This window comes from Salvia hispanica, chromosome 4, assembly GCF_029641045.1.
Source record: "Salvia hispanica isolate PSC_SH4W2 chromosome 4, Shi_PSC_v1, whole genome shotgun sequence".
In the NCBI taxonomy this organism is placed as follows: Eukaryota; Viridiplantae; Streptophyta; class Magnoliopsida; order Lamiales; family Lamiaceae; genus Salvia; species Salvia hispanica.
Window position 1 is genome coordinate 50,976,755 of NC_142695.1, and position 18,622 is coordinate 50,995,376.

At 34.7% G+C, this 18,622-nt stretch overlaps 2 protein-coding genes and 1 pseudogene across 3 annotated transcripts; 2 read left to right on the forward strand and 1 right to left on the reverse strand.

Annotated features, from left to right (window-relative positions):
* The first annotated feature begins 740 nt into the window (after positions 1-740).
* On the forward strand, positions 741-7,220 carry LOC125193950 (zinc ion binding/nucleic acid binding/hydrolase). The gene is made up of 14 exons (XM_048091908.2): positions 741-889; positions 1,066-1,213; positions 1,305-1,786; positions 1,864-1,968; positions 2,822-3,083; positions 3,181-3,243; positions 3,513-3,587; positions 3,693-3,811; positions 5,094-5,164; positions 5,244-5,331; positions 5,422-5,562; positions 5,646-5,851; positions 6,032-6,305; positions 6,397-7,220. Exons 1-14 carry the CDS (start codon positions 791-793, stop codon positions 7,075-7,077), a joined length of 2,814 nt encoding a protein of 937 aa, XP_047947865.1. The 5' UTR covers positions 741-790; the 3' UTR covers positions 7,078-7,220.
* LOC125195347 (uncharacterized) lies at positions 7,218-8,985 on the forward strand (annotated as a pseudogene). Its single transcript, XR_016128813.1, has 4 exons — positions 7,218-7,641; positions 7,700-7,838; positions 8,246-8,321; positions 8,448-8,985. The product of XR_016128813.1 is annotated as an uncharacterized LOC125195347 (transcript).
* On the reverse strand, positions 8,648-9,295 carry SECE1 (secE/sec61-gamma protein transport protein). The gene has a single exon (XM_048091910.2). It carries the CDS (start codon positions 9,254-9,256, stop codon positions 8,774-8,776), a length of 483 nt encoding a protein of 160 aa, XP_047947867.1. The 5' UTR covers positions 9,257-9,295; the 3' UTR covers positions 8,648-8,773.
* Positions 9,296-18,622: the final 9,327 nt, after the last annotated feature.

The following is an 18,622-nucleotide window of genomic DNA, read 5'->3' on the forward strand; positions in this document are numbered from 1 at the left end:
TTTATGGAGTACATTTTTTCATTTTATCCAATAACAATTTACACTAAAAATATTACTAATATTTCCAAACAAAGGGTTAAGTTTGTATAGTACTAGTATTCTAAACACTCTCGCCCAAATTAGCTTATTCACAACTTATCTTAAAACAAGGTTTATTCATATCTTCATTGTTAAACTTATGACAAAAGAAACATCTGCTGGTGGTGTCATTAGGAACTCAAACGGATAGTGGTTTTTGGGATATGCCCGACGCCTTGGGGAAAGCTGTGTGTTGACTGCCGAGTTATGGGCTATATACGATGGCTTAAAGCTTGCATGGAAACAGAAACTTCAAAATGTTGTTGTGGAATGTGACAATATCACCGTAGTGCTCATGGTTAACTCAAGGAGGAATGAAGGCTGCAACTATAGCATTGTTAGACACCTGTGGGCTTTGATTGATAAAGAGTGGCATGTAGAGGTTAAACATGCCTATCGCGAAGCAAACCGGGTGGCAGACTTTATGGCTAACTGGGATTTGAAGATGCACAAGATCTTTCGACTGCTAAACGATCCTCCAGGAGACGTCGATCATCTACTTCAGCTAGATAAGATAGGTGAGCCTATCTCTAGAGCTTTAGCTCTCCTCTTACGACCAAAAAAAAAATTGTTAAGAGGTATTTTTTAAATAGATTATGTTTTGGGAATAATAAACGTTTTCCCAATAAAGAAATGGGATTTCCCGCTTGTTTGGTTGGGTTTATAAATAAACTGCACATTTTAGGGCTTTCATCCAAACCAGTCTCCGCAAATGCTTACTGGGCGCGAAAGCTTGCTCAGAGTCATCGGCAAACGACGCCGTTTTCTCCCCAATCGCCGATCCCTGCTCCACGCGGCCTCTCCCTCTCCGGTAAATACATTCGCAGCCGCATCTAATTTCATTAATTTTTCAAATTTTCAATTCAATCGTCGATCAATCTATCTATTTACCATGTGATATAAGGTGTACTCTCTGTGCTTTTTATCAATGCGTAAATATTGTTTTTTTTTTTTTTTTTTTTTTTTTTTTTTTTGTGGAAACGGCAGAGTTCGAGCATATTGGAGAGAAATGAAAATGTCGAGACAGATTCACATGAGCAAAGACCCGACGGCGATGCTGCTGAATCGGTGAATTGCCCTGTCTGCGGGGCCGCACTTCCCGGCGCGGATAATGCCCTCATCAATTCTCATGTAGGTGAGGTGTAAGTGTAGGCTTATCGAAATCTTACGCTATATTTGTTTTCGTTTGAGCTATGATTTGAGTGATGTTGGTTTGATGGTTTCAGATGATTGCCTTGCTCCTAAAGGAAGTAAGCGGAAACTCAGTCAGGCCACCCTTTTTCAGTTGAACTTCTCAAGGTCCAAAGCTAAATTGCACTCTCCGCAGCTAGCCAATGAACTAGTTATTCCAAGCGTGCCTGATGAAACGACCACTGTAGATTCGATCCATGACTTGAATGGGTTGGGCTGGTCTGATGAGTATGCTAACAAGGGTTTGGAAAACGATTTGAATGCAAATCCTGAAGAAAAAATTATTTGCAAAGGCACCGCTAGTGATAAATTTGCCTCGCCATCGTTACCATGTGACATTGGTGAAGGGCGTAAAGATGGTGTGGATGAATTTTCAGATGATTATGACATATCTAAGGTTGTTATTCCAACTCTCATTGTTGGCCGTAGGTATGGAAGTAGAGAGTCAGTAGATCCTCAATCAAGGATATGCCTCGTTAGAGACCATGGGAATGTTAATGATCCAAATGCTATCAAGGTTTAATTTTGTTGAACTTTTGTATTATTTCCTATTTTACTTAATTTACCAATAAAAGAGTGTTATATATTGACCAGGTACTTTGTGTAGATTGTGGATCTGATAGCATTTTGGGATACATACCCCGAGAATTAGCCCAGTACTTGTCTACTCTAATAGAGAAGTTCCACTTTAACTTTGAGGTAAAACAGCTATATTGTGGTACAAACTTTACATACTGATATTTGTTTCTTGCTGGCAATTCTTATTTGTGTGAAACATTTAACCTCTGTATAATTGAAATTTCTGATAGCCTCTGAGGGTGTATCTTTTTTTATGTTTGGCAAAGATAAAACTTTTGTTCCTCTGAACAGCTTCATAGTTATGGCCTCTAGGCTCTATGACTGGGCCTGCACAAAGTTTTGTAAATATGTTGGTGCAGAAGAGTAGGCACATTTTATATATCTTATGTGGAAGTTCCAATTACATTAACAGAAGGCAAAAGACACATAGTTACAGAGATTGAGGATGTACTTAATTGACCTGTCTTGTTATAGAATAGCATATAAACCACTGATGTGAAGTTCCTTTTTAATAGCCTTGGAGAGATCCTTATTTCATCTCTTGCCCCATGCCCACGCCTCCATCAAAGATGAAACTCACCAATGTCGCCAATGAGATTGGAAAAGGCTCTTTTTATTTTCACTCTTTCTAGTGGTTCAAATGTCACAGAAAGATATAAAATCACTCAATTACCATCTTGGAGCTTATAGGGTACATGATAGTTGACAGAAAAGAAGCGGTAGAAACAGGAAAACTAACTGAAACAGAACAGAAAATAGAGAAGAACAGAGAACAAATGACTAGATTGAAGATAATAGAAAATACAAAAGATAATCCTCAAAAGATAATAGTAACGGTACTACCATCCTAAAACTAAACCCAAGACATTCTTCTCTTCTATTGAGCTATTACTAAAGAGAATGGAGGAAATGCAGAAAATAATATCTCTTGATTGTTGCTGGCTATTCTTTTGATTTAGATGAATATATGCAGGGCAGTATAACTTCTGTACCACAAGATCCTCGCACAGCTATTCCAATTCAGATTGTATGCTCAAATGTGGAATTATGCGACCAAAAATATTGCAATATGCAAGAATTTAAGACTATATGGAAACATGTTTTACGTGTCGCTGAACTTGCAAAATCAAATCCATCTGGAATTACCAGGTATCAGCGTAACCTGGAATTGCTTATACAAGAGGTGTTAAAGAGTAACCGACATCTCTTCACAGACAACGAGGTGTCTTTGTTAGGTACCTTACTAGTGACTTGTTTCTTTGATGAAATCTAGTAATTTCTCTACCTCTCTGGCACCTTTTCATGGGGTCTTGATTATTTTATTTTCTACAGAAGCATTTGACTCGCTTCCTGATGATAGTAAAAGACTCTTTCCTCGGCTGTATACACGCAAAGGTTTTATGCCAATCTCACAACTTTCTTTTAGTCAAGTGTATGCTTCTTGGTTGTCTGTTAGTGATGTCAGATTGCTTTAGTGGGTGTGATAGATGCTGTAATTAGTTTTACAGTTGATGAATGTTCACTTTCCTGCTGATATGTCCCTGTAATTGTTTTAACCTCCTCCCCATTGTTTCCTTGTCCATCTATCTCTTTCTAAATGGGAACTTATAGGTTTTTCATTTTATCATACTACTTGATAATCTGAGATATGTTTATCCCCTCAGGGCCCTGGTTTCGGATGTCTAGTATGTCATATGCTGAGATAGCTGACCACAATCAAGCAATTAAGGGGCTTGTAGGTAAAAATTGGTTTAGTAGATATTGCATTGTTTAAATGTTATTAACTGATCCAGTTATTTGATACCATTGTTCAAAAGGCTCATTATAATTGTTGTTCTCAATAGAAGCTGGGTATCTGTGCTCATTTTTGCCAAGGAATGAACTAGAAGAGGATGATATAGAGGAAGCTTTGAACATACTAAATGTTGATGAGCTGCGGGAGGCTCTGTTACTGGTTAACAAGGTTTGTGTTTTGTCATGTCTTTTGAGCGGCATTAGTGTTTGCAATGTGTAGCCGCATTGAGACGGAGATGTTAACTAATCTTCTTTTCATCCACCAATGCTGATGTTTCACCTAAATCCTATTATCACATTTCAGTCTTTTTGTATCTAAATTTCAGATAGACATGAAAATAAAAGCCTATGGTTTGCTTCTGTAATGGATGCACTATCTTTGAGTTTCAACTTTCAATTATAGCATGGAGTGAGTTCTAGTGGTTTGAGCTAATTCTTTTACTATTAACTCTGGTTTTCTTACTCCTGGTGGAAATGTTAAATTTATGACAGTATGTGCCTTTACTTGAGGCAGTGATTTGTGGGTGACTCGAAGATTAACAAAAACATTTATAATTGTGCCTATTATTTTGAGCATCCATCCACTAATTGCATTTTTCTGAATCTTCATAGTTATTTTTGTTTCTATACCATTTTCTGCATTTAGACTGAACTTTGCATGCCTAATGCTGACACAGATTAGGAATGGGTGTATTCATGTCATTGTAGGTTGTCTTGCTCTATGTTTGGATGACATCTCATCTGCAGTTTGTTAAAAATATGACATCATATGGCTTACTTTCCAGAAATCTTCCAGTTCATTAGTGCAATACATGAGGATCATAACAGATGGTTCATTCTAGATGTATTTGAACCGTAGCTTATGCTCCGAAATTGATTTGGCTTCTGATGACTACGCAAAAAAAGAACTTTGTGTGGACAGATACGGGTCGTACATCTCATAATTAGGTCCAGCTACCTTATCTAGTTTATCAAGAAAAAAATTGCGAGCTTCAAAAAACATTTTGAGTGTAAATCCATATGAACATTCAAATGTTTCCTTAATCTATTTCGGAAATGTGTTCATCTGGGTAAAAGTTTCACCTCTTTTTTATTTTCATTTCGTGTTCTAATACAAAGTTATTCCCTTGTTAATCAGAACTCTGTATTTTGGATGGTGGTGGTACCATTAGTTTGATTCATTTGATTTTTCTTAGTTTGTTTCACAAAAGGATATTGCATCCTTTTGTTGATTGCTTGGAAAGTAGCATTTTTCTCTGAAGTCTAGACCCTTACATGACTAATGAAAGATCTTCCCACATGATTTATACATGATGGATAACACTCTGGTGATTAATGTGTCACTTGAACTTTTTCTTAATTAGAGAGTTATAGTTTTTCTTTAGTCGGCAGATGCATATGCTGATGTTTCCTGTTAATTGCTGATTTTCTTTGTTTCAACTGAAACTCAGAAATGCATTCATGGTACAAGGAAGCAAGACTTCATTAAGTTGCTGCTATCATCAAACACAGGTGGTCCTTGGTAAGGTAACTTTGATCTACATCATGAGTCTGTCAAATTTGACTACATCTCTCACATGATTCTGCAATTTCTCGTTCAGTTTTGACCTCCGAGGTTTTGTTCTAGCTAAAACTGGTTCCTGTGTAAAAGTATCTCCACTTGCCGAACTTCTAGTATGGCGAGCTGAGGTGATTATCTTCACGTCACTTCAAGTTGTTAGTTAGTCTAAGAGGCTCTTGAATGGGGTACATTTTAATCTAATTTTGTTCCCCTTGCAGAGGCTTTTCTTCCTCAACGGAGAGCAGGATCTGTCAGCCTTTTTGCTAGTGGACTTGGGTATTGTAAAATATCCTTCTTATAGATGTATAATCTCAGAGCCGATTTTTCCAAATAGGAGCGATGTGCTATCTTATGAAGAGGTATGCTTAATTAATGTCTCAGACCCCCAGCTGCTTGCATCAGAACACCATTCCTTTTATTGAGGACTGCCTTATAATTATAGGCAATTGAAATTTCACAAATTATGGTGGAGTCTCTTGACGAGAATGACATGGAGTTGGTCTTAAGATGCACAGACATATCTGTTTCGCGCATGTCAACTTGTTCAACTGGTGGATCAAAGGACTCCTTTTTATCTCATTTCTCAGCCTCATGGGTGTACTCGAAGGTGGTCTTATTGGGTGTGTCCTTTCTTGAACGCGAGAAGAGGTAATGGTGTATAAATTTACACTCTCTTATGCCTGCCTGCTCGTTTGCATATCTTTTCACTGAAGCTCTAAACTGAAAATTAAATTGGCATCTATTAATACAAAGCTAATCAAATTAAATGGTGCTTTTGGGGAATCTTGCTTGTAATATGGCTTTTGAAGTTGCATCGTGCTTTGACAGGTACACTGAGGCCATTGATTTACTCAGGCAACTACTAAATACATTCACTTCAGATAGAAGAAGGGGATATTGGACATTGCGGCTCTCTGTTGATTTGGAACATCTTGGGCGTGTAGATGACAGCTTGCAAATAGCTGAGGGTGGTTTACTTGATCCATGGGTTCGTGCTGGTTCACGAGTAGCGCTGCAAAGGAGAGTGCTGCGGTTGGGTAAACCGCCCAGACGCTGGAAAATACCCAGTTATTCTAATTCAGTCAACCGGAAGATTGTTCAGGCACAAGTCTAAACATATACTTCTGTTCTTACCATGATAATAGTTCAATCCATCCCATTAATTTGGCTGCCTTTGGTCTAACAACAATCAGGTTCTTGTTCAAGGAAGACCGTTGAATGGTAAAATAGGAGCGAAGAGCATCTTCTACGGTGAGGATGGAGAACGATGTGGAGTAGAAAAGCTTGCACTACAGTATTATGCCGGGGAAGGAGGTGGTTGGCAAGGCGTTCACTCAGAGAGTGGCATTTGGCTTACGATTTTCGGGATCTTGATGTGGGATGTCGTTTTTGCTGATGTACCAAATGTTTTCCGCACCAAATTTCAGACTGCACCATTGGATCTCGGGACAGATAGCTTCTATGAGACCAGAAAGAGCCTCATAGAAGCTCAGTTGGAGAAAATCCGAGATGGCATGGCAGAGGAGATGCTCATCACGACGTGGGAGTTGCATGTTGGAACTGCCTGTCGAGGGGTGAACTGGGAGAAGCACTCGCTGGCTGATCTTCGAGTTGCTGCAAAATGCATCGGAGGTGCGTGCCTTGCATCCATCTGCAGACATCTGGCTCAGGGTTACCGGAGCTGGTCCAGTGGCATGCCTGACTTACTTCTGTGGCGTCTCCACGACTGCTACAGAGGCGAAGCAAAGCTTGTGGAGGTGAAGGGCCCCAGGGACCGACTCTCGGAACAGCAGCGCGCGTGGTTGCTTGTCCTCATGGACTGCGGCTTCCATGTCGAGGTTTGCAAGGTGACTCCAAATCCGGTAGCAACATAAATAGCTAAGGCATGGCTATAGATACATTATTTATTTGTATATACAGATACAAAAACACTCTTTTCTTTTTTCCACTCGATTTGTGTTGTATAATGGTGCAATTCACTCTTAAAATAAGTTAAATTATGAGTTTGATAATTTAATTATGTATTGATCTAGAAAAGGACTTACAAAATGTATTTAATACTAATATTTTAATATTCGTAAAAACAAAATTGAATCTAATTATGCTTGATTGGGTCTGACCATACCAACGAGGGGATGGTCACAGAAGCAAACGATGCCGTTTTGCCCAAACTAATTCTGTCACCGATCACCTCCACCGGAGGACTTATTGTATCAATTACAGACGCGGTGCGCTCCTTCCTCACCATATCTTCCACCGATTCACGCCTATCGGAGGATCTCAGGCATCTTTCTTCCTCGCTTAGCCTCCAGTCGACTGCATCATACCAATCCCTGAGAACGATCTGGTTCGGATCCGAATCTGGCTCCAGAGCCGATCTATCCTCTCTCCTGGCCGGCTCTACTTTCGTCTTCACCAGCCCTGAAGGTAGTTTCAATGTGTTTTCATGGTAATGTATTTTGTTTTAATTTTGAGTTTTGGTGGTATGGTTGATAGAGCGAGGAGCTGAAGGCGAGATTGAGAAATCTGGAGGAAGCAGCTGAGAGGAAGGCGTACCATGAATTGGTGAAGGATATCACTCCGAGGAAGCCTGTGAATGAACCTTTCTCATCTTACGAGGATCAATTAGGCTTCGGTAATCCTGTTGTTTCTTCGCTTTTCATTTTTTTCAATTCAAATCTAAACTGCTGAGCTAGGCAACATGGTATTGATGATGATGATGATGATGATGATAGCTCCATTGAAGGATTTAGGATGTCTTAATTTTCAATCACGGAAATGCGATTTACCGGAAAAGTAGCATAGAATTCTTATGCTTCAACTATGAGATTTTCATATTCGCCATTTGATTCCTCGATGTTTAGTGAAGAAAGTGAAACAGTTGGCCTGATCAGTCTTTCCAGATTTTGAAGCTGTGATTATTGTAATTATCCGTAGTTTTGCCTATTCTTCTGCATTTCTCTCCTTGCCTCTAATGATTCGAGATCATTTCTTGGATTCACTGTGGATTTTGATGATGTGATATTGTTGACAACCTTCCAGGATTACACGTTGTGGTTACGATGTTTACTGGAGTTTTGCAGCATTCCGAGCCCTGTTTGGCCAAAGTTCTGCCATGGTAAGTTTCGTTCTTTATTGCTTGTTGAAATCAAAGAAAAACGAGTGGAATCTAGTTTAGGCGTGTTCTATGATCATATGCATACTTTCTTGATGGAAATTGATGTTGCGGTTCTTTACTGTTTAGAGTGTCCTTGGTCTGGCCGGGGCCATGCTAGTGGAAACACTTGTATTTATACTCAGATATTCGGACCTAGGTAGTGAATCATCCTCATCTTCTACTTCTCGTCCCTCCAATTTGACATGCAAGCTTGTTGGTACTACATAAGTAAGCTCCTACTTCAGCTCCTACATAAGTAAGCTTGCATATCGTATATTGGTACTATATTTACAAATCACAACATTAGAAATTTGACATTTCTAGTAAAATTTCATTATACTAAACAAAAAATAAGCTAAACAAAATAGGCTCAAAAAAAAGGAAAGGGGAAAAATAAGGTCGAAATGAATGGATTATCCAAAGAAATCCTGCACACCTTTTCCGGCAAAAACGGTATCAGAAATCTCGGCCAAAACGGCATTGACAGTGAGCAAAACGAGACTGGATCCGGCGATGACCCCCAGCACCACTCCCGTCGTCCCCAACACTTTGCCGAAAGCAGGCCACTCGATTTCCCTAATTTCCTCAATCACTCCGCTCACGAATCCGCTCTCCTTCTCCTTCTCCTTCTCCTGCTCTCTCTCCTTCATCGCCTGCTGTATCTCCTTCCCCAATTCCGTCATTTCCTTCCTCTCCTCCGCCGATTCGGCAGCGGCGGCGTTCTCGTCATCGGCTGAGGCTTTGGGGACGCTGGTGAACTGGCGGCGCCGATTGGATGCGAATTGAGGGAATTTAGGGGCGTGTTTGAGGAGGATTGTTGTGGATTTCGGTGGAGCAGTGGTGATTGGAGAGGCGGAGGGGAACAAGGGTCGGATTTGGGCGATTGGAATTGCCATTGCTTGGCTGTGAGGAAAGTGGGGTGATTTTTGTAATTTTGTGATTTTGTATATATTATTAAGTTTTTGTGATTTTGTGATTTTATATTATTATTATTAAGTTTTTCTTATTTTGAAAAATGAGCAACGTTTAGCATAGAATGTTTAATTAGTGCTTAAAATGTATAGAATGGATCCATTTTGAGAGTTATATCTTTCTATATTATGCATACTGATCGTTTAGTCACACAAGGTTTCGATCATATGATAATTGCTCTAGACAAAGATTTAAATCAACTCTTTTTTCATCTTCACCTGGATTATGTGGATTCAAAACAGGAAAATTAATATTCATAATTTTTTGCTTAGAGCATCCACGATAAGCACGGACTAGCCATAGGCTCGCAATAGACTAGCTAAAAATTTCTCTTGCCACATCATCAAGGACTTCTCACAGCCCAGCAATAGGCTTAGCCAAACAAATAAATTAACAAATATGATTTATTCATTTTAATTGTTGGTGTTTATCAAATAGGAGTATTAAAAAAATGAAGTGCAAAAGTTGTAAATATAGAGTACAAATAAATAAAAAAAAATTCAGTTAGCCTATCGCTCTCCACGCAATAGGCGGTCAGCGATAGGCTAGTGATCGGCTAACACCTATTGTCCGCAGATGACTGCTTGTCCGTCCTCCAGACGTCCGTCGCGTTAGCCTAACGCAATAGCGGACGTCCACCACATCCTTCCCACCAGCCTATGGCTAGTCCGTGCTGACGTCCTTTATTGTGGATGCTCTTAGACTATCTCCATCCGTGACCCTCACTCAATTCAACCCCCATCAACTTTTTTATTTCCATCAGTGACCCCAACTCAACCCAACCCAATTAAATATTTTCTTTTTCATATATTTTATATTAATATTTTGATTTATAATTAATTTTTCACAAGAGGGACTCACATGAATGTTTGGAAGAATAATTCACATGAGTTTTGAAATGATATATAAAGACAAATAAATAGTAATTAAATAAATTAAATTAATAACTAAAAGTAATAAAAATACATAAATTCACAATGTTCAAAATATTCAAAATGTGATTATCCAAAATATTTATATTTCATATTTATAGTATATAATTCTAAAACACGTACATAAATAAAGTAGTGACTAATCAATAACTAATAGTAAATAAAAAAAGTGGAAATAATAATACATTGAGCCAATAGAAAATGGACATGTGTCCTTTGCCCTCCACTTTATGTTGGGCCGGCTGACGAGAGCCCAAATTGAAGGTTAGGTTGGGTTATTTAATTTTTGCTTTATTTTTATTTCATTCTATTTTATCTTATGTGTTTGCCTCTCATCTCAAAGTCACCGATGAGGATGGTGCTAGAGGTCACAATTTGGTGGGGTCATGTAAATCTGCCACTTTACACGACCATAACCCGTAGCTGATATCTTAGGTTAAAAACTCGAGTAGACCCTCTTCTTCTTTTCGGCCTTGTCCTTCTTCTCTCTCTTTTATTTTTAATATTATATTGTATATTAAAATTTGAAGTCTCGCCATTGTAATCATTTTGTGAGGACTGTTAGTGTATTTTATACCAAACGAAATTGAAAATTTTGCTATAACGATCCAACTAGCTCTTATCATATTAGGCCCTTCATTTTGATGCATTAAATATGCTAACGTTTCACCTAAATAATCGACCCATTTGGAGGCCATGTGATAATCTTTTCTTATTTTATCATTGCTTCATTGGAAAAAACATCATTTACTTTATTCAACATGTATTGTGTGCTGCCGCGGCTTCAATTCCACTCTTATTAAGTCAAATCTTAACTAACGACAGTGAACTCAATTTTCTATTACCATTCAACTTGTGAAGAATTATTATAGATGCAATAGAAATTAATAGTATAATGCAGAGTGATACAATAAAATATTGGATTTGGTTGTTACCATGATTGAAGTTTTTATTTAATTTTCACAATTGATTAACAATAATTTATTTTTCATATTTAATGGATAGTAATAAGTGTTCCAATAATATCATACTCCTCCATCTATGAAATTCGACATGTTTCAATTGGTTAATAATATGTAAATCCATAGAATAGACCCAAATGGCCAAATCCATCTCAAAGCCCAATAAGACTTTGTGACAGATTTTATAAACGACAATTATCCATCAATGAAGAAAGAAAAGAAATGACACTCTATTTTCAGAATATTGATAAGAAAGAAAAAAATATTACAAAAACATTGCGATTTTTTATGTGTTTAGAAAATGACTTTATTTAGTGATTTCTTTTGAAATTTTATTGAAACGAGCTTGAATTCACTTAATTCTTCATATTATGTCAATGTACAGTTTTTTGTTTTATCAGCTGAAAATTCTCAATTAAAAATAGGTGCAATTTCTAGGGGTGGGAATTCGTCGGTTCGGTTCCGACGGAACCGATTAGTCGGTTAACCGACTCCCATTTTTTCCAAAATCCAGAACCGAAACCGAACCCTTCGTCAGTTCGGTCTTCGGTTCCAACGAAGAAACCGAACTCAATTACAATAATACATTAAGTAATAAGTCATGAAATCAAAATGACAAAAACCATGATTCAATTCCATCATCAAAAACCAAAATTCCAACAAAGTTTACAAAACTAAGTCCAAAACCAATATAAACCAACGTCATTCATCAAACTAATTTTTACTTTTCTAAAACAATGATAATAAAACTAAAATAAATATATAAAAATTAAATATTTAGAAAATAAAGTTTATTCGGTTTTAACCTTTCGGTTCTCGGTTAGAACCAGAATTGAGATTAGCTTAAACTTAATAACCGGAACCGAACCTTAACCTTATTTTTCCGATTCGATTAACCGAAAATCGAAAAAATAAGATTCAATTCTCGATTAACCAAGAACCGAGAACCATTTCCCAAGAGCTAGCAATTTCTATTGTCAACTAACTTGTACGCTATCATGTTCATAAATTAGATACGCAGTAATTTTTTTGTAGTTGACCTTTGAAATTACTTTAAACCCCTCGCCCACTTATTAAAAAACACCACGATTATCAAACTTTGACTAGTAAAATATGGGCCCAAATGTTACACTTTGAATTAACGTCACATCTAGAAGATAATGACTAATTATTTAAAATTTAGAGATAATATTCCTGCTAATTCCGATTATAGAAAATGAATTGACAAATATGAATCATGCATGAAAGTTGTCTTTATTAAAAAACAAAAGTTTCAAATTCACCTCATCTTTGGAAATTCTGCCTCCTATATTTGAACAAGATTAGATGACTACTTTATCTCCACATTAAAATTAACACCCCCCTCTTTTGCCAAAACCAATTATTTGATTTTTATTCAAAAAAGAGAAAACATATTATTTCCCTTTATATTGGATCAAAAATGGTCATGATATGTGAGCAATGTTCCCTTTGCAACTATGATAAAATTGATCATAGTTGACGGAACGCTTCCCTTCTAATTAATAAATCAGAGTCCAATTCAGCTAGTTCAATATTAATTTAATACGATTTCTAAATGACATCGAATGACGTCTTTTTAAATATTATAATTTACAGATCGGGGGCAGTCATATCATTTAAAGCCGACTTTGAAGAAAATTAGGCCCTTCTGAAGGAACGAGGGTAGCCGCCCCCTCCCTAAAATAACTGGCCACGTGGACAATTTGATGGAAAATGAGTGCGATTCAGTGTATTTGAAAGTAATTCCAGCGTGGGCCGTGGCGTGGAAGAAATTATGGACCAAAATGAATTCCACTTCCAAATAGTAAAAGTATTATAAATCTATGGATTATTAGAATTAATGGTGATTTAGTGTGTGATATATTGGCATTGGCGTGTGATCAAAAGTAAAAAACTATTATCAAGTAATGGAGTGACATTAGACTCGTTCAACCTTAATTATGGTCAATGGATCGTTCATTTGTTAAAAAAAAAGTCAAAAACTATGGGAAGAATTTGAATCCAACCGACAGATTTGATGACATATTTGGAAATAGCCGTCATGCCAACATGCATCACTATTTATGTAGTTGCTATTTTCGACCAATTTTAACTCTTTCAAAAGAAATGCATCTTTATTACTAGTAATTTGGTCCTCTTTTCTATATGACATGTTTGGTTATATGTTGCAAGGACGTGTTACATAATAGTCATACACTGATGTGTATTAGTACATGAAATAAAATGGAATTAAATATTATACCATAGATGATAGAAAATTGATTATGATTTATAAAATTACCTCCTACAATCTGATATGTATGCTCCGTCTCATTATAATTAACTATACTATAAGATCAGTATTTTTATAAACAGTGGAGGGTATTATAAATATTACTATACTATATATATATTACTAATATACACCATTTGATATACTACGACTAGTGTCTAGTAGTACTGTAGTATAATACATATACCTTTAGTTAAGACATTTTTAACCTTTTCTTTCACTTTCTATTAATCATCTCAACATTTTCTTCCTCTTATTATAAACATTTAATTTCTTGTTATCATTGAGTAAAAAGATTTTTGCATCACATTATATGCTGGATTACCATTCGAAGACGCAATATCGACTTTCGTAATAACCTTTTTTGAGGATTCAGATAATATTCCAATAAAAGTAGGGTGCCAAACCCCATCTCACGAAAATAGTAGTAGTATAAAATAAAATAACAATACTACTAAATATTTAATTAATTTATGTATGGGGTGAAAATGATATATATTGGTTAGACTTTAGTATTTTCTATAATGGGGTGGGGGATGGTTGTTGGTGGGGTGCATACATTCCTAATATGTACCCCTATCTATAATTTGACCCCTCCATGAGTCATATTCCCACATCAAACAATGGGTCACCATGTGCATCACATTCTCCAATTCCCTTTCCACGCTTTTATATTTACGCATATATATAAGAATACAAAATCAAATAATTATTAGAATAAAAATTAGGAATCATTTTTGGCCCTTAGATCATGAAGATCTAACATGGATTCATCACTTTGTTGCATAAATTCTTGCACATATGTTCGAATTCTATAAGCGAAAAAATTTAGGTTTTTAAATTCACCATGACTGCAATTAATTTATACGTTCAATGCAAGTGTTCTTACATTGTTACAATAACAAAAATCTCTTTTTTAACATGAGAGTGAGAATATATTTTTAGTTATTCGATCAATAAGATCTATCTTGGATTCATCTTGTTGCCCGGAACAAGATGTGTGTGTGCCATATTATGATTCGATCTCATGTGAGGCGAAATATTCATTTAATTTGATTTTTTTAGTGCAGTTAATTTTACTGTGAATGTAATGACTTTATACGTTCAATGTCATGTCTCAATTCTAACTATAAATAGTACTAGTATTTCCTCTGTCCGGCAAGAAAAGCTTTATTTTGTGAAATTGGTAAATAAACTACAATGAAATAAACTACGTTTAAATAAAATAAAATAAAAATTTTGTCAATGAGACCATCTTGATTTGAGATGGGTTATATTAACAGACTGTCAAAACTATTTCAGAACTAGCATTTTATGACATATTTGTATTTATAAATACAGCTGTATTATTGTGGAACGTGTCAAAGTACAAATTTAAATTTATTCATTGAAGTATTTTTTTTATATATTATAAATACGAGTATCTCACTTTGAGAATAATCACATTCAAACTCATATTCAGATAATTCAGTAGCATAAATATTTATAATCATAGAAACCAATAAAGTTACAAATATACCATGCCAATATAAATTCGAATCCGATCTCACGAGTGTCATAATGAAACAACCCCCTTTATGCAAATATTATACCCCATATATCACAAATATGATGTTGTATGTGACATTTTATTCGTAAATGCATGAATGTGATCACTCAAATACATTCAATGTAGGTAGCTACGTGAGCACCTAATATTACAAAGTTTGAAATTATGATTTGATCACATTAATATTATTCGGTGCAAAAATAAAATCTTCTTTTTGGCTGGTAAATGGCAGACATTTATAATATGACTATATAATTAAGGGAAATTGGTCTCTAAAATCATGAACTTTGTCTAAAATTTGGTATTTCCCATGAACTTTGAACTTGGTATATAATATCACGAACTTTGCATTTTGTTTGGTATTTCCCACGGCATGTCTATTACTATATTTGACTAACTTACGAGGCTTTTTCATCATACTTCACACAATTAAATCAACGTGATTTTCAACGTAACTTTTTATCCTACATGTTATGAACTTAAAAAGTGGTTCAAAATATTATAAAACATATCACGGTTGCCTACGTTAAATAAGATTTTGATGAAAATATCTTATTTGAGTGAGTTTGGGAAATACCAAACAAAATGCAAAGTTCGTGATATTATATACCAATTTCAAAGTTTATGGGAAATACCAAATTTTAGGTAAAGTTCATGATTTTAGAGACCAATTTCCCTATAATTAACTACATATCAAAAGAAAATTGTACCCCTTTAGTGATGCTCAATGATTGACATGAATATTGTTCGATTAAGTGATGGATACTTAACTTTCTCTTTGTAATAGTAAAAATTAGTTTTAAACAATTTTGGGCAGATTTAATTATAAGCAATCTCGAGTCAATTTGAATTTAAGTTATCGAACGTGTAATGTTTACTAAATTGCACAAATAATTGATTTTTCTATACAAAGTGTGTGAATTATTGATTGATTCAAGTTGAATAAAGGGGTGTGAAATAATGATTCCGGAATTTATAAAATAATAGTAGTACTATATTTAACTATTTTGGAATAATTCCATGATATATCAATTCAAAGCTCGAAATGTTCCCTTGATCACTTGATAGAAATTTATGAATATAAGACCTACATTATATATGCCCATTATTTTCAGACCAGAAAAATAATGACACGTAAAAATCAATGCGAAATAGAAAATGACAGAAAAAATAGAAAATGACAGAGATCGATTGATGCACTAAATGCAATGAACTAAGTTGGAAAGAAACAAAAAATTAAAATCCTTAGCCGTAACGCTTGTAATGATGCATTGCCACGATATATTTTATATTATAATAGTATATGATTTCGAAGTGATATTATAATTTTATTTTCTTATGCATATACGTATATAGCCTAGAAGAATTTGGTCCCAAAAGTTATTTTTTGGACCCCTCACGGTCGATATCGACACATATTTATTTACATACTTATATGTGTAAAATATCACTCTTATAAATATCTAAAATTGACGAAGTTTGAAAAAAAAGTGATGTGACAAAAATAGCTCAATTTTTGAAAGAGGGAGGGTTTTTATTTATAATGACATGCCAACTCGTTTTGGGAGTTGGGACTATATTGATATTCTAATTTTAATATACATTTAGTAGGTACAGTTGAAATTAATTTAAGTAAGAAGAAGTCATAGCACCATTAGATTTTCACATAATTTTTTAGTATTATTTTTTGATTGGTGTATTGATCGTATTATTGATTCGGTAAAATCTGCCAAAACTATATAATAAATATCATTTAATATTTTTTAATGATCTTGTTGCATACTGTTTATCATAAAAATTATTCGTATCTTTATTTATAAAGTATCTACATTTCCACGCATTCATACAAATATAAGGAAATAAATCATTAAATGGTTGCCGGCCAGATATTTTGTCCACATGTATTTCAATTATACCAATGCTTTAATAAACCAAATATTAAAATATTGCTCCAGTTATAAATAAACCAAAAAAGAAAATCAACTACGTTTTCAGTATCGTAACAACACTGATGTCAAAAATAAAATAAAATTGTGTACTAGATAAATTTGGAAAAAAGATTAACAAAATAGTTTAAAAAAATATTGGAAGATCGATCGACACTAATGTTTTTATTACGAAACTATTTATTAATTAGTCTTCACTCTTCAGGTTGAAAATAAATAAAAATAGCATTTGATTAATAGCCATGCGTTAATCTTGTGTTATGACATTTTCGGTTACATTTGACATTTGACTTTCTCTATAGATTTTCATTACTTCTTTGACGCTGATATTAATTTGTTTATTCGTGTGTGTTTTTTCTTACTTTCTTCAAAATTGAGTGGATCTCAGATCTTAATAAAGGAAATATAAAAAACCTATTTTCAACTTGAATATTTACAATTATTAATGTCGTTACGCATGTGCATTTTATAAACATAATTATCCAGATAATTGTCAGATGCAATATAATATAACCAACACTCCTAATTTTAGCAAGGGTACTACACTTGCAATATAGCAATAATTTAAATCTTGCTATATTCTTTGCTTAGTTTATGAAAGAAAAACAGGTAAGAAATTTTAATGCATGAACCGAATTATCCACTGGTAATTTGTAAGAGCCTACACAATAATAATAAAAAAAACATTTGGAATTGAATGAATATAGATTCTAAACAATATAGGCATATAGCATTTGCATTGCATGCCCAGTTAAATTCTGTTAAAATTGTTCATGGTGATTTTATGTGAAATATACATTAAATTCTGTTAAAATTCATGCATGGCCATTTTAATTTTAGGATACACAACCATTTCAAATAGTATGTTAATTTCTATTGAGAAAAAATATCCCTCTTTTCATTATGCCATACTCCCTCTGTCTTAGAGTAATTTAGTCATATTTATTTTTGGACCGTCTAAGATGGTTCAATCGTTTTTTTTTTTTTATAAAAACTTTATTCTTTCTTATGCTATACTCTTTTATTCTTCTTATTCTATTTTTTTTTCTACTTAATTTTTTTTCCCTTAGCATGTAAACATTCATTTTTTAACCTCCGTAACAAGGCAAAATAAAATATCACAACTAAGGTGGAATGGAAAAAGTACTTGGTCTATGTACAACAACCCCAATCGCATTATATCGCATTATTTTGGTAAGCAATATACTTTTAGTTCGTTCAAATAAAACGTTTTTCCTTTTGGATGATCTTGTTAAAACTTAAATGTTTCATAAATAAAAAACAATATCATCTCTACATTTTCTTCTCTCTTCATTGATTCACAAAAGACCTTTGCATAAAATAACGTGCCGATAAGCAAATGTCTCATATTTAATGGGACGGGGGGAGTTCTACTTTATTTGTTCGCAAATATGTGTCCTATTTTTCTTTTTTCGGTTCGTTCACTATTAATGTTACATGTTTTTATTCTTGCAATTATGCTAATCCGGAACCAATTGCACTGTCTTTGCTAGCATGTTACATGATTTTTATTTATTTTGTGAGTTGAGTTGAAAGAGAATAAAGTAAAAGAGAAAGTGAAGTTTCCATTATCTTCAAATTTGCACA